Below are 15,115 nucleotides of genomic sequence, written 5' to 3'. Positions count from 1 at the left end.
AACCTTTCATTTTCGATACTTTTTCTGTTACTATGGAAACTTATTCAAAAATACCATATTATTAAAGTTTCCTTTCTATTTCAGGCTATAACTCAAAACCGTTCATTTGGTGTCTTCGGCGGCATGCTTCAGTGATATAGCACTATAAAAAGGGCAATAGTTCCACTATACAAGAAGACACAACACGAATATACCGCAGTCTCCCGAAACACGCACCTCGCACAACATACACGCAACACTACGCATACATGGGAGGCCGTCTTTACATGACCATAGCTGTTAATAGGACGTTAATAAATCAAACAAACAAACTTGGCTACACGAAACTTTCTGTACATGTTAGGCTAGTGCTCTAGTTGTGCCTTTTGCTAATGGGAATCTTTCATTTTAAACTCTTAGTTACAATGAGCTTCATTTATTTTATGTTTGAGCTTTCATACACAACTGGGCGCGGGGGATAATGCCAAGCTTTGCGGCTCCTTGTTTCTGTAACCATGGAAACATTGCTGAAAATGGCAGATTTTTGTGTAAGAATCGTTTCCAGAGCACAACTCTACAACCAGCAGAGATATTTCCATGAAACTTCATAGACACATTGTTCTTATGGTCTAGTAGTGCCTTTTGCTATTTTTAGGTTTTCAGTTTTTGCACTTTTTCCGTAACCATGGAAACATTGCTGAAAATATCATATTTTTGTACCAGGTTCGTTTCCGCAGCATAACTGGAAAACCGGTTGAGATTCATGCACGGAACTCCATAGGCACATTAGTCTTATGGTCTAGTAGTGCCTTTTGCTATTTTAAGGTTTTCACTTTTTGTGCTTTTTCTGTAACCATGGAAACATTGCTGAAAATGGCAGATTTTTGTGTAAGAATTGTTTCCGGAGCACAACTCTAAACCAGGCAGAGATATTTCCATGAAACTTCATAGACACATTGTTCTTATGGTCTAGTAGTGCCTTTTGCTATTTTTAGGTTTTCACTTTTTGTGCTTTTTTCTGTAACCATAGAAACATTGCTGAAAAATATCATGGTAAATGGTAAATGTTACTTTGCAAAACTCCACCCATCTTTGTGTATATAGTCTGATTCAACAATTGCAGCCCCGCTCTACTTGAATTATACTCCATCTTTCTTTAGCTCAACTTCCTTTTTCCTGTTTTTTTTTCATACACATACGTCTCCACAAACAAATTTACTTCAGCTTTGATATCTCCATTGGCGGGGGATCTGAATGACTATGTCCTTGTTGTTACTGTGAATGATGGCACATAACTGATCATTGATTATTAATGTCAGAAAAAAATGTCATGTGTTTAACATTTCACATTGATAATTGTAACTGATTATTGATATGATGTTACATTGGGAAAAAATAAGTCTTATCAATAAGAAGAAAATCGTCTTGAAAATGTGGAATGCTGATTTGTTTGGATGTATTGATTTGAATTTCATTGTTCTTTAGTGAATATATTTTGTAACCTAATTGATATCTTGTAATTCAGATGTGAATTACTATGGAAACGTCATGAAGAAAGGAAGCCCAGAGTTTGTTGCACTAACAAAACTCAATTGGATAATGAAATTGTGTATAAATTACAACCGTCAAAAATACAAAATATTCAACTGAAAAAAATGTCAAGCACTATTTTTTGAACAAATATAAACTAAGTATTGCTAAATGAGCAACAACTGCTCCCAGCAGTGTACTCACAACTATCATAGAACATGCACTGCAAGACAATTTCTTGGACTAATATTTGATTCGAAACTGTCCTTTGTTCCACATATCAAACATCTGAAGGATAAGTGCTCGAAGGCGCTGAATATTCTACGAGTTCTTTCCCATTCTGATTGGGGTGCAGACCGTGAAATGCTTCTACGTATCTATCGGGCACTTATTAGATCAAAACTTGACTACGGCTCTATTGTCTATGGATCGGCTCGCAGCTCCTATCTACAGATGCTTGACCCTATACAGAATCAGGGACTGCGTCTCGCACTTGGAGCTTTTCGAACAACACCTGTGAAGAGTCTCCATGTGGAAGCTAATGAGCCATCTCTAGACGATCGACGAAAGAAATTATCCTTACAGTATGCTGCTCAACTGAAATCCAACCCCAAAAATCCTGCATTTAACCTTGTATTCAATCCACAACATCAAGAAATATTTACACAAAATCAAAAGCTCATACCAACATTTGGCATCAGAATTTCAAAATTTTTGCTGGAACTTAATATAACTTTCAACACCATTGACGAGTACACCATATCGGATGTACCACCATGGCTCATTCAAACACCTGATATCAATTTATCTCTACATGAGAGGGCAAAATCCAGTGCATTACCCGAAGAACACAAATCCTCCTTTCGGGAGTGCATTAGGGCTTTCCCTGACCATGTTCAGATCTACACTGACGGATCAAAAGATGGTGATAAAGTTGCGGCAGCATGCTGTACATCTAATCACTGCTCCTCTATCCGACTCCCGGATACTGCCTCCATTTTCTCTGCGGAAGCATGTGCTATCGGTCTGGCGCTTGACCATATCGAAGAACACCGCATTGAAAAGGCAATCATCTGTTCAGACTCTCTTTCGGTTCTTCAGGCTTTGAAATCAAGAAGTCCTAGAAATACTCTAATCCAAAATCTTTTAATCCGAACATTTCGATTATCTTCTAAAACTCAAATTACTTATCTCTGGATTCCCAGTCATGTGGGTATAAAGGGGAATGAACAGGCTGATAAAGCAGCTAAGACTGCTCTTCGCCTAGCACAAACAGATTTGAAACTACCATACACCGACATCAAACCTTCAATTCAGTCAGCCATCAAACACCATTGGCAACAAAGGTGGTCTACCGAAACAAACAATAAACTGTTTAAAATTCAACCTACACTTAATCCTAAACTGTCCAGTCGGAGAGACCGCAAAGAGGAAGTTGTTCTCTCTCGGCTCCGAACTGGACACACATATTTTACACATTCCTATCTATTGAAAGGGGAGGATCCTCCAACATGCCATGCATGTGATTCTCCTCTCACAGTGGAGCATATTTTATTGCATTGTATTGATTTTAAACACATACGAGATAAATACTACGATGTCTCCGACATGTACACTTTGTTTCATGCCGTGAGACATAATCGTATTTTTAATTATCTCAAAGAGATCGGTATTTTAAGCAAAATATGAACGTTTTCTCATCATACATCGTATCAACTCAACATTTCATCGTTTCATCAACATTGCGCATGAGTTTTCTCATGTGTTTTAGCCAAATTTATTTTATCCCATGCAAACCTTTTTTTATCAAATTAACGTTTACAATCTGTGTTTTAGTCCTTACTTGAATTTTCTTACCCTGAACTTTTATCCTGATATTAATGCATGACTTGTAGTTTGGCCCTAAATGACCTTAGTTGTCGATGGGCCGTAAAACTCTAACAAACAAACAAACAAACAAACAAACAAACAAGCAAGACAAACCTCAGACTACAGTACTAACAAACTCCAGGCTGTAGCACTGACAAACTTCAAACTAGCACTGACAAACTCCAGGCTGTAGCACTGACAAACTTCAACTAGCACTGACAAACTCCAGGCTATAGCACTGACAAACGTCAGGCTATAGCACTGACAAACTTCAGGCTGTAGCACTGACAAACTTCAGGCTATAGCACTGACAAACTTCAGGCTGTAGCACTGACAAAATCCAGGCTATAGCACTAAACAAAAATGACAGAGACCATGAACTTACACATATCTCCCGGGAATAAATCCAGTGTATGTGTTCGTCGATTTTCCCTGATTTTCTTGACACGGCAGCTTGGGATGGCTCTGCGCCTACCCTGTCCCAGTTTTCCGTGTCTCCACAGAGTATAATTCCTGAAACCTGAATGTCTCATCTGCCTATTATAATCGTCGATTCTTTGTCCAACACAACCAAGCATGTCCTGCTGGTAGGCATTTCCCAATGCCAGGACCTGGGGATCAAGGACCAGTCTATCCATTTCCAGAAAAATAATTTTTATACAAACAATAAAATGATTTCCTGTATCCATATAGCGATATCTATTTGAAAAACCTAAAAGCTAGTTTGGTCAACAATAAATCAAAGAATGCTTTGCCATTGGAACATAAATTAATCACTGTAAATATACTTTAAAATTTTAACAATGGTCAAATATACAAATACAGTGAGTATGAAGAAAGTCTGTTTTGAAGAATCTATACAATAACAATAAATTCACCAACAGAAAATGAATGATAAAAGTACTTACCTGTCTAAGGGACACGCAATTTACCGGAAGACATCCACAACATTTTCTTTCAATGTCTGTATCCATTTCAATGCAATTATTACATTTGCACCAAGATGGTACACTTGAAGAACGACTTGCTAGTTCTGGCCCGCCTGACCCTTCACACAAAGAAAATACCAAACTTGGCTCTCTGTCAACTAGCTGTATTACTAACTCCCGCAATGATTTTCCTCCATCCTTTGTACCAGTTCCTGAAAAGTAAATAAATCATAAATGCATTTTTTGGGATGAATTCATGTAACTTGATCAGAGCTTCACAATGTAAATAAACAGGTTAATTATAGGCTTATTTTTTATTACTCCTACAACACAAGGATCTTCAGTTCAATTGTATATATCGATAGTAATATTTGATTATTAACCTTGTCAATGTATATTTGGCAAAAGAGTGATGAATATAACTGTCAAAATAAACATATAACTAATTACCATCACAAGTCAATTTAATAACATACCCCCATCTATATGTGAATGTTCTTATCTGTGTTTCCTGTCCCCGCTTTTCTCTCATCTCCTGTATTCTCTCTCTGTCTGACCTTGATACAGCAGCAGAACGTGTCCCTCGCCCACGTCCTCTTCCACGAGCTCCCCCTCTACTTCTACCTCCTGTTGATCTAGACCTAGACCTCCCCCTTGGACTGGATGTTGATGTAGACCTCTGTGTTGCAACAGCTGTGTCGGCTACAGCCCCTGCCTCGGCCACGACGTGGCTTTTCAATCTCCTGAACTTAAGTAAACAATAATCATGGATACAAAACCACACAAAAAAGGTCAGATAAAAATCTTTACCTTATTATCTAGGAAATAACTTTATACCGATACAACCAATATATTTTGTACTAAGTTGTAAGACTGAAATTTAATAAACAATCAACATCCTAGATTTGACATGATCACATATTTGAAAACTTATACCAAAAAACGCTATGATTTACAAGTCTTTCCATAAATACATGAGCGAAGATTAATCTCCTATATGAGGTGGTTCATATGCAGCATATATTTCTACCTTGAAGTAGCACAGTGACTTTTCCTTGTGGTCATTCACTGGGAAGACATGTATAATTATATTGTATGGAGATCAATCAAAACAGTATCTGGCTAGTCTTTAGAGGTTCATGGTTCAAGCACCTATCTAGCCAACACGTACAGTGAATACGTATCCTGCATTTTACATGTATCAAATAACAGAGATCTAGATAATTTGGTGCGATTAAAATTGCTTCGGGGGGGCCACATGGACTGAAAACTTTCATTTTACTATGGATTTTGCGTTTCTAACGCTATACCAACTAATTATTTTATAACAAATGTTCAGAAATATTACTTATAAATCATATGTTAACGACTGTAAACTTGAAAACCTTCAAAGTAAACAGAAAACGAATATCTCTTACCGTGTCCGACATCTCCGTTGTTTTGGTTCTCGTACTGTAGCCTCGTTTGGGTGTTCCAAAAATAGATAATGGCGGTCTATTTTTAAAAAGTTTTGGGTAAGTATTCCCCACGGTTTCCCGGCGTTTTAGATAACCGATCATGGTAACGAAAACACCAAAAAACATCTGAAAGTCATATCTAAACATACAAAACAACTTAATTGGGGTTCATGTCCCTTTAATATTCCACACCACAAAAATACCGTAAAATCAATTTCAAGCAAACAGAAAATCCAATCCCTTGAATGCTGTACGACTCCACAAAGCGTGATGCGAGGAAGGAAATACCACCTCTGTTGTGTTGAAATCGACCAATCATCTATTACAGATAGCAATATGTCGGCAAATATTTAACAATAGTATCCAATATGATTACTTCAATTTTTATTTCGGAATTTGCTCGTATTTGGGAGTTTTCCATTGTAATTTTTGAACCAGTGTAGACTGAATTTCGTACCAACAATATTGGTCCTGCCTTTAAAAAAGAGAACGAACGCAGTTTTTTTAGCTCACCAGGCCCGAAGCACTGTTGTTCTCATTGATAATTGTAAAAGTCACATTTACTACATGTATTCGCTTTCCCACTTCAGTACCATCCCCGGAAATCTTAATTTGGATATGTCTATCTGGTGCAAAGTCTTTATATATATATCTATTTATGAGATAATGCATTTGACAGATGTTTTTTTCAGTGATTGTTGAACACCAAGCCCATCAGGAGTAATTTGAATATTGAACTTTGAATTCAATTCTGACACAACTTTATTGAAAGTATAATTTCTTGGAAGTAATTTAATTAGCATACTGAACTCATGGTATGCTTCATTTGTAATATTAAAGGTTTCCAAGATATATATTAGTATATTTTTGTCATCAATATTGTCATTCAACTTTATTAAATTGTCTTTTGATCCTACATTAAAAAGTTTCAAAACTTCTTTCTTATTTCTCAGAACCGTAATAGAAATTGGAGTTTCATCACTTCTCTTTTAAAAAACTAAAAGCTGTTCTACACCTATCTGTGTCTTTTTTCCTACATTTTGATTGGTACCCAGGTGTACACTCTGCAAATGGCTTGCGCTTCAATGGGTTTTTTTACCTCTGTAGTTTCAGTTGCTATACTACATAACCTTTTTCTCAAGTCCTGATTTTCCTTTTCCACTTTCTCTAGTTCCTCCTGACATGAAGCCTTAACATTTTCTACAATTACCTGTGTTTCTTCCCTATCAACCTTTACATCCTAACTATATTTAGAAAACTGAAGTCCTTCCTTTAACTTTTTAATCTGATTATCACCCTTCACTTTAGCCCTTAAGGCTTTAGACTTCAATCTAAATAATTCTGACCTTAAATACTTAAGACTTAAGTCATTTGGAAGCAGCTTAAGGGTACAATGTGCTTGAAAAATTTGTTCAACAGTTTTCAAGTCAAGCGCCTTGTTCCAGAATTGGTCAAACGACACCAACATACTTAGCTGCAGATTACAATCTCCACGATAGTCACAAAAAATAACCAAATTTAAAGCCAAGCCGCGGGTTGACGTTGAATGGCGCAAAAGCAGTGTCGGTGCGGTAACTCTCAATTGTTTTCTCTGGCAAACAGATTTTACAAAAGAGATAACCAAAACTGTGGTTTCCACGGGGTTCTTTTTCACAGGGATCTTCAGGCAGGTACATGACCCAGTAGGTCCTTGTAGTTATGGATTTTAGCTGTGATGTTATTAGCAGAGTGCTCGGGTCTTTTATCGGCAGTGGTAAACAAGCTTTCAAGATAATACGTTTTTTTATTATATAAGCAATTTGTCTTCCCCTCGTTATATATTCAGACGTTCGATGTTTTTAACGTCACAATTTTTGCTCCCAAACACACCCTTTCAACATATGCTAGATGATATGGTATATGTGTTTTTGTTCTTGTAGCTTTTACTACATCTGCACATTCCGTTAATTTTTTTAACCCACCATCATCATATGGTGGGCTATTCAAATCGCTGTTCGTCCGTGGTCGTCGTCCGTCCTTCCATCCCGTTAACATTTCTTGTTACCAATATTTCTCAGAAAGGGCTGAAGGGAAGATTTCTCAAAATTCATATGCAGGTTCCCCTAGGGCCCTTATTGTGCATATTGCATTTTTAGACCGATCGGTGTACAAGATGGCCAACAGGTAGCCATCTTGGATCTTGATAGTTAAAGTTTGTTTACCGCTATTTCTCAGAAAGAAACTGAATGGATCTCTCTCAAATTTTATGTAGGTGCTCCTTGGACCTGCATATTGCATTTTCGGATCGACCGGTCAACAAGATGGCCAACAGGTAGCCATCTTGGATTTTAATAATTGAAGTTTGTTAGTGTTATATATCTCAGAAAGAATTGAAAAGATCTTTCTCAAATTTCATATGTAGTAATATGTAGTAAAAGTTTGAAAGGCAGAGAAAATATCCCTATTTACATTGTCAGACGTAGATCATTCTTTGGTGGGTGCCAAGATCCCTCTGGGATCTCTGTTGAAAATCATCCTGAATTAAAGGCACCCTTAATCTTACAAAACTGTCTATTTTGGTTCCAACTATTAGGTTTTCCTTTAGAAGAATTCCTGCCTTTAAGTAGGTCTTTATTTACTTGTATTTCTTCTAGCTGATCGTCCTTCATCACCTGGTCATAATTTTTACTCCCAGCCGGTAAGGGGCTAAAGAAATACATTGCTTACTGCTGTGTACCGGCCTGGCAGAGGACTAACGCATGATTGACCCTTCACATATGAGAGTTACACATTTTTGGCGCGCGACTAGTATTCAGTCAGGAAAGAACTTCGCGAACCCATGTTCGAATCTTGTCTATAGTAGGTTTAGACTTTGAGTACTGGCTTCAAAGGAGGTGTAATTACTGCATCACGAATTCCCCATGGACTTGTCAGAATTACTGGAGGAACCACTTCCGGTTCGGACGGTTTCTTGAACACTGGATGGTATGGTAGGTGCTGGTAAACTAACATTCAGCGGAATGTGAGCATGATGCGTTCCTCATTTGATCCACATGTCGCCTCCAGTACACTCCTGGTGAGATTTCCACACGGAACGACACAGGACCAGTCTGTTCATGGGGATCAGATTTTGCATAAATGGTGACCCTGACCCCCCTGGGGCAGGAGGGGCGGGGCCCAATAGGGGTAATAGAGGTAAATCCTATAAATCGCTACTTGTCCTAGAGTTCTGCATGGATTGCAACCAAATTTGGCCAGAAACTTCCTTAGGGGAAGGGGATCAGATTTTGCATAAATGGTGACCCTGACCCCCCTGGGGCAGGAGGGGCGGGGCCCAATAGGGGTAATAGAGGTAAATCCTATAAATCGCTACTTGTCCTAGAGTTCTGCATGGATTGTAACCAAATTTGGCCACAAACATCCTTGGGGGAAGGGGAACAGAACTTGTATAAATTTTGGCTCTGACCCCCCAGGGGGCAGGAGGGGCGGGGCCCAATAGGGGAAATAGAGGTAAATCCTATAAATCGCTACTTGTCCTAGAGTTCTGCATGGATTGTAACCAAATTTGGCCAGAAACATCCTTGAGGTTAACAGAATTCGTATAAATTTTGGCTTTGACCCCCTGGAGCAGAAAGAGTGGGGCCCAATAGGGGAATTAGAGGTAAATATTCAAATTCCTTCAGAAAAGAAACAATGAACTTGTATTCAGAACATTACTTGGCATTACAAACCAGGCGAGCGATACAGGCCCTCTGGGCCTCTTATCTGTTGTACATGTACCCCAGACTTTGCATCTTTCTTTACAGCACATATTCTGTGGATGATCGGCCAGTCTAGCGTGATGTTCCGCAGCCATTCGCGTCCAAAAGAGGTCTTCCTCCATCTGCGACAACATACAGGTCCAACATTTTTGTCTGTCCATTGTAGTCGACCTTGACCTTTGCTACTCCTAGTGTGTTGAGCTGTTCACAGGAGTGTGTTTTCAACCGTATGTCCTTCATTTTTTCTGATTTTTTTATTACATGATTTTATGCTAAAACAATAAGATATCTTTAAAAATCATGCCCGTTTTTGGCGAACTGAAAGTTTGCGGACAAAATAAGATAATTTTGTTGTATCCTGTGTGGGTGAATGTATAATTCTCTGACCCACTTTTTTCCAGTACCCGATCACATCGTGCACGTTTGCGTACATCCGCGAAATATATAGCGCCAATATCAAAATAAAAAACAATCAAAGAGAAAAGATTGTTGTCATTTTGAAGATACGTAGCGGTAATTTTTACTGTTTTGTCACTTCAATGATTACTTTTACAATTAAACCTACAACAGGGCCTTATTAGCACATCAAAGCCATGTCTGGGACAAACAATCATTGTCCATTTAGGGCTGTCAAACCAGAGCAACAACAAAGGAGGCCCTGGAGGACCGCGACTACCCGACGAGACTAGAAGCGCGACGCAAAGCATGGTTGAACGGTGACAACGCTGTCAATCATGCGGTCTTTTTGGTCCTTTTTTGCGCGGGGGGGCAGGTGTTATCTGAGCATTGGTTGCCGACATTCATCAGGTCTGGAAGCGCGCCCGACTATTATATCCTAAATTCCTGCCGAGCCCTCTGGGGGGAAAGATACACCAAAAACTCTTGGTTATATATGACCAGTGAATGACCCGTAAAAACCAACGACACGTCATCTCTAAATCTATCCCCTCCTCTGCTTCTGGAGTCCCTCTTCTCCCTCCTCCCCCTCATCTCCCTCTAACTCTCTCCCTCCTACTCTCCCCTCTGACGGGCAAGGACAGATAACTGCATCTTATCCCTCTGGTTTTTAAACAACACTATGTAGTGGGCGTTAAGGCTTATACTTCTGGCGTACTTTCCCTGTGCAAATATGTTCTGGGACAGATACACCGTGGTGATTTTAAGGTGGTGTATACCCACGGTTAAACAGCTCTAGGTAGTCCAAGTCCTGCACGATACGAAATATTAAATCGTCCAGTACCAACAGCATGTCCATGTCTCCGTCCCCGGCCCACTTCTCTAACTCCTGCTTCGTAGGTAAACCCTGAAAGAACTCGACATCCGGGCATTTCTGTTTTAATTCGGACAGTGCCGGTTGCCACCTAGCGTAAGCGTACACTATCTTACCGGGTCGACGAGTAAAAATACCCCCGTCTACGTTCATAATCATACGTTTCACGAAAGTAGTCTTACCACTCTGAGACGGGCCGCCCACGTAGATGGAACACGGGACCACGAAAGGAAGTGTGCAACGTTCTGACATGATGGAAGTGGAATGGGGCGGGCGTAACAAGGTTCTCTGTAGAATAGACGACAATCACAGCTTGTCGATATCGAGACGTAAAGGTCACTGCTGGATAAAAGTTAAAAAGGGTACGCGAGATCTGGCGCTGTCACCCGATGTTTTCGCTCTGCTATGCGACCTTAAAGAATCTGTACTGCTAGCGTGTGCATTCGTAGGTGATGGCGCAACCCCCGGGCCGCCGCCGCCGGATGCCGGACGATCTGAACACTTATCTCAGTAGTATTTACTTCAATTTAAAGCAGCCCGGTTCGTTTCGCAGCCCGAAACAGCTGTATAGGATAGTTCGCGAGAAAGGACAATACGACATCGGACTGACTAAGATCAGAAATTGGCTCCAAACGCAGGACCCCTACAGCCTCAATCGACCCGTGCGCAGACGTTTCCGCCGCCGAAAAGTATTGACAGGAGGGCTCAATCAACAATTCGAAGCTGATCTCATGGATGTACAGAATCTGGCCAAGTATAACGAAAATATCAGGTACATATTAATATGCATAGACGTATTCTCTCGTTACGTGATGGTGGCGCCATTGAAAGATAAGACTGCCGGGGAAACCATGAAGGGGTTTACGAAAATATTCGAGATCAGACAGGCACAAAAGCTACACACGGACCGGGGAAAAGAATTTACTTCCAATAAAATTGAAAAGTTCTTTAGAGACCGTGGCATTGTGCATTTCCTTAGCAACAACGAACCGAAAGCTTCCCTTTGTGAGAGGTTCATAAGGTCATTACGCAACATCATGTATCGTTACTTCAACGCCAAACAAACGTACGTGTATTTACCTATACTCGACGATTTGGTGAATAATTACAATCACACACCCCACTCGGCATTGGGGATAGCTCCTGCTGACGTCACTCCCGAAAACGAGGTGGACGTGTTGATACACCAGTATTTTCCGGAAAAGAAAGCGAGGAAGCCTAAGAGTGTGTTGAAGCCCCGAAAACTGAAAAGTGTTTTCAAATTTAAGCTCGGAGATAAGGTTCGCATATCGCATCTGAGGCGCACGTTCGATCGAGGCTACCACGAGACATTTACCGGTGAGATATTCACGGTGGTCGAGCGAGTGTATAAACAAGACATTCCGCTATACAAACTAAGGGATTACGCGGATAGGGACGTTTCGGGTACCTTTTATCAGAACGAGTTGCATAAGGTTGTTAATCCGGAAGACATACAATATCGGATAGAGCACGTGCTTAAAACGAGACGTCGTAAAGGACACAAGGAATTGTTGGTTAAATGGCTAAACTGGCCCAGCGAGTATAACTCTTGGATAGATGAGGGTACAGTCGTTAATTTGTGATGGACTTTTACGTTGTAGCCTCGTGCACGGATAGTATCGAATACCACCCCACCAATACACCGTGGCACTTTATCTGCGAATTTAAAACGCCGCTATATTTACCCAACACCTGGTATATGGGATTGACCGAGATCGGATTAAAGGATTCGATCGACACCTGTCTGTTTGTTTACTGTGACCTTATCGGTACGACCTTTGTGTCGGGCGATCGCAGACCGTTACTGAGACGCATCCAACCGGAACGAACAAAGCACGTCGTGTACAGCAGTCCACTGTACTTTCCAGTTATCTTACAAGAAACGCGTTCTTTAGAAATCTGGATTAAAACTGAAGAAAACGCGGACGCATTGGTACTAACAAAACCCACCACTTTAACGCTTCATTTTAAAACCTATCCATTCCTACTATAAAAATAAAAAAAAAATGACAGTTTACCTGCCGGACGTGGATAAGTGGACGAGATTTTTCATTCGCTCAGCTAAAACTACTCTGCCCCGACACGACAATAGGATACAGATTGGTGGAAGTCTCGGACACTCTTCATCCATTCCATCTTACATTGTACCTGTAGGACGAGACGAGCATCATCAACAACAGAAACAAGATCAACCCTCCTCTGTGCAGATCGTCTCGCCCACTCAGCAAGTAGTGGAACAGGCTCGTTCGGAATTGCGTCGAGAAAAGGGAGAAAAACGAAAGAGTCCTACGAAATCTAAGCACAACAAGAAAAAGAAGCCACGGAGAAGTAACTTTACTTCACTATGACGGCCGAGCAGTTTAACGAAGGTCTACCAAAAGAACTCATGCTGTTTTCTCTACCACCCACCCAGACTGGTGTAGAGAAGATGTATTTTGTCGACTGTCGTCCAGTCTCTCAAATCTCGGGCAGTGGACCGATCGAATTCCATATATCGGGACAGTCCAGCGATTACCTGGACCTACGAAGAAGCCAACTATTCGTCAAGACTCGTATACTCAAACAAGATGGATCGCCGTTGGTTGCAAACGAAAGCGCCGCATTCGTAAATATACCTCTACACAGTCTCTGGGGGCAAGTGGACGTGTCGCTACAGGGAAAGGTCTTATCAGGAAACTCGGGCAATTACGCGTATAAGGCCTACATACAGAGTTTGTTGAACTATGGTACATCTACGAAGGCAACGCAACTCTCCGCTCAACTGTATTACCAGGACACGCCCGGCAACATGGACGAGACCGACCCCGACGGTAACAACAGCGGCTTGTTCAGCCGTAATGAATTCACTAAAGGCAGCTTATCCGTTGATCTAATTGGTCCGCTTGCCGAGGACCTGTGTCGCCTCGACCGATATATCTTAAATGGAGTCAACGTGGAGATAAAACTCTACAGAAACAGGAACGCCTTTGTTCTGATGTCGGGGGAGAGCAATCCTAACTATCAAATAGAGCTACAGGAAGTGATATTTCGCGCATGTCGGGTACAGGTCAATCCCGGCGTGTTAGTCGGTCATAATAAAGCACTGGAGATATCGCCGGCTAAGTATCCTTTTGTCAAGACGGAGATTAAGACGGCTTCTGTACCGACAGGGCAAACTAGTTTTATTTGGGATAATTTGTATCAGTCAAAACTACCTACTAAGATAGTGGTCGGACTTGTCTCGGCCGATGCACTGACCGGCTCCTACGACAAGAATCCATTCAACTTTCAACCTTTTAATGCATCCACTATCGGCGTTTACGTCAACAATGTCAGTGTTCCATCTCGACCACACAAACTCGACCTGACCGGATCCGGACAGTGTTACGTCACGGCTTATAGAAGCTTATACGAGATCGCCGGTAAAGCCGACCTGGACGCTAATAACGGTATCGATCGTGACGACTGGCCAGAAGGATACGCCTTGGTCGGCTTCCAGATACAACCCCAATTCGGCACCGAGCAGTACTTGTCTCTGTCCCATCAAGCCAACGTTCGTCTGGAGATTAATTTTGACTCGTCTCTGAAAGAGACAGTTTCGTGCATCGTGTATTCTGAATTCAATGACATGTTTGAAATAGACCAGTCTCGCAGTGTCATCCTAAGTTAAAGATAATATGAACAGCAAACAGTTACACGATATCGTCAATAGTGACCCGCTTCTTAGACGGGCATTCGTCGGTGTGTATTCGATTGATACACTTTTGTCTGTAAAACTGTCTCGTTTTCCTGCTTGTCTCGTTGTCAACACGAAACCTCAATTACAGCTCGGCCATTGGATCGCTATACATTTTGACAGAAATCAAGTGCCAGAAGTCTTTGACCCATTAGCTAACGAAATACCCATCGAGATTGAAACATTTCTTTTTGGTCATTATACAAAGAATATTCGCCGCATTCAGAGTTACAATTCGACTCTTTGCGGGCGTTACTGTGTGCTGTATCTGATATCGAGGATTAGATATGGGCGTTCTGTCAAAGAATTTGTCAAAATGTTTAGCGATGATTACATGACGAATGATTTGTACGTATATGACATGTTTCGATTTATATATTGGATATAATACAAACTAATAAAATCTAAAGCAATATATTTTTTATTTGTTATTATACAGAAATCAAGTCCAACACTTCTTTCATTGATCAGAAAGTCACATATCGAACACTCAACACTTCACGTATTTTAATTCCTCTTCCGGTACTCCCATACTCTCCTTTATTTCCGCTTCCTTTTCCACAAGCACTTTCTCGTACAACGCAAGGAAGTCGCATTTTAGAACA

General features: G+C 40.8%; 2 protein-coding genes across 2 annotated transcripts; both read left to right on the top strand.

The window, feature by feature from the left end:
- The first annotated feature begins 11,226 nt into the window (after positions 1 to 11,226).
- Positions 11,227 to 12,378, top strand: LOC138311582 (uncharacterized). The gene has a single exon (XM_069252879.1). The coding sequence runs from the start codon at positions 11,227 to 11,229 to the stop codon at positions 12,376 to 12,378; it is 1,152 nt and encodes a 383-aa protein (XP_069108980.1).
- A 761-nt stretch (positions 12,379 to 13,139) lies between these two features.
- On the top strand, positions 13,140 to 14,444 carry LOC138311581 (uncharacterized protein F54H12.2-like). Its single transcript, XM_069252878.1, has one exon. It carries the CDS (start codon positions 13,140 to 13,142, stop codon positions 14,442 to 14,444), a length of 1,305 nt encoding a protein of 434 aa, XP_069108979.1.
- Positions 14,445 to 15,115: the final 671 nt, after the last annotated feature.

Source organism: Argopecten irradians, unplaced genomic scaffold (assembly GCF_041381155.1).
Source record: "Argopecten irradians isolate NY unplaced genomic scaffold, Ai_NY scaffold_0053, whole genome shotgun sequence".
In the NCBI taxonomy this organism is placed as follows: Eukaryota; Metazoa; Mollusca; class Bivalvia; order Pectinida; family Pectinidae; genus Argopecten; species Argopecten irradians.
Note: the sequence above shows the minus strand (reverse complement) of the source record. Positions and strands in the feature narration are given on the sequence as shown.

Coding starts and splice junctions, on each gene's coding strand:
- LOC138311582 (XM_069252879.1), top strand. CDS start 11,227: ATGGCGCAACCCCCGGGCCGCCGCCGCCGGATGCCGGACGATCTGAAC.
- LOC138311581 (XM_069252878.1), top strand. CDS start 13,140: ATGACGGCCGAGCAGTTTAACGAAGGTCTACCAAAAGAACTCATGCTG.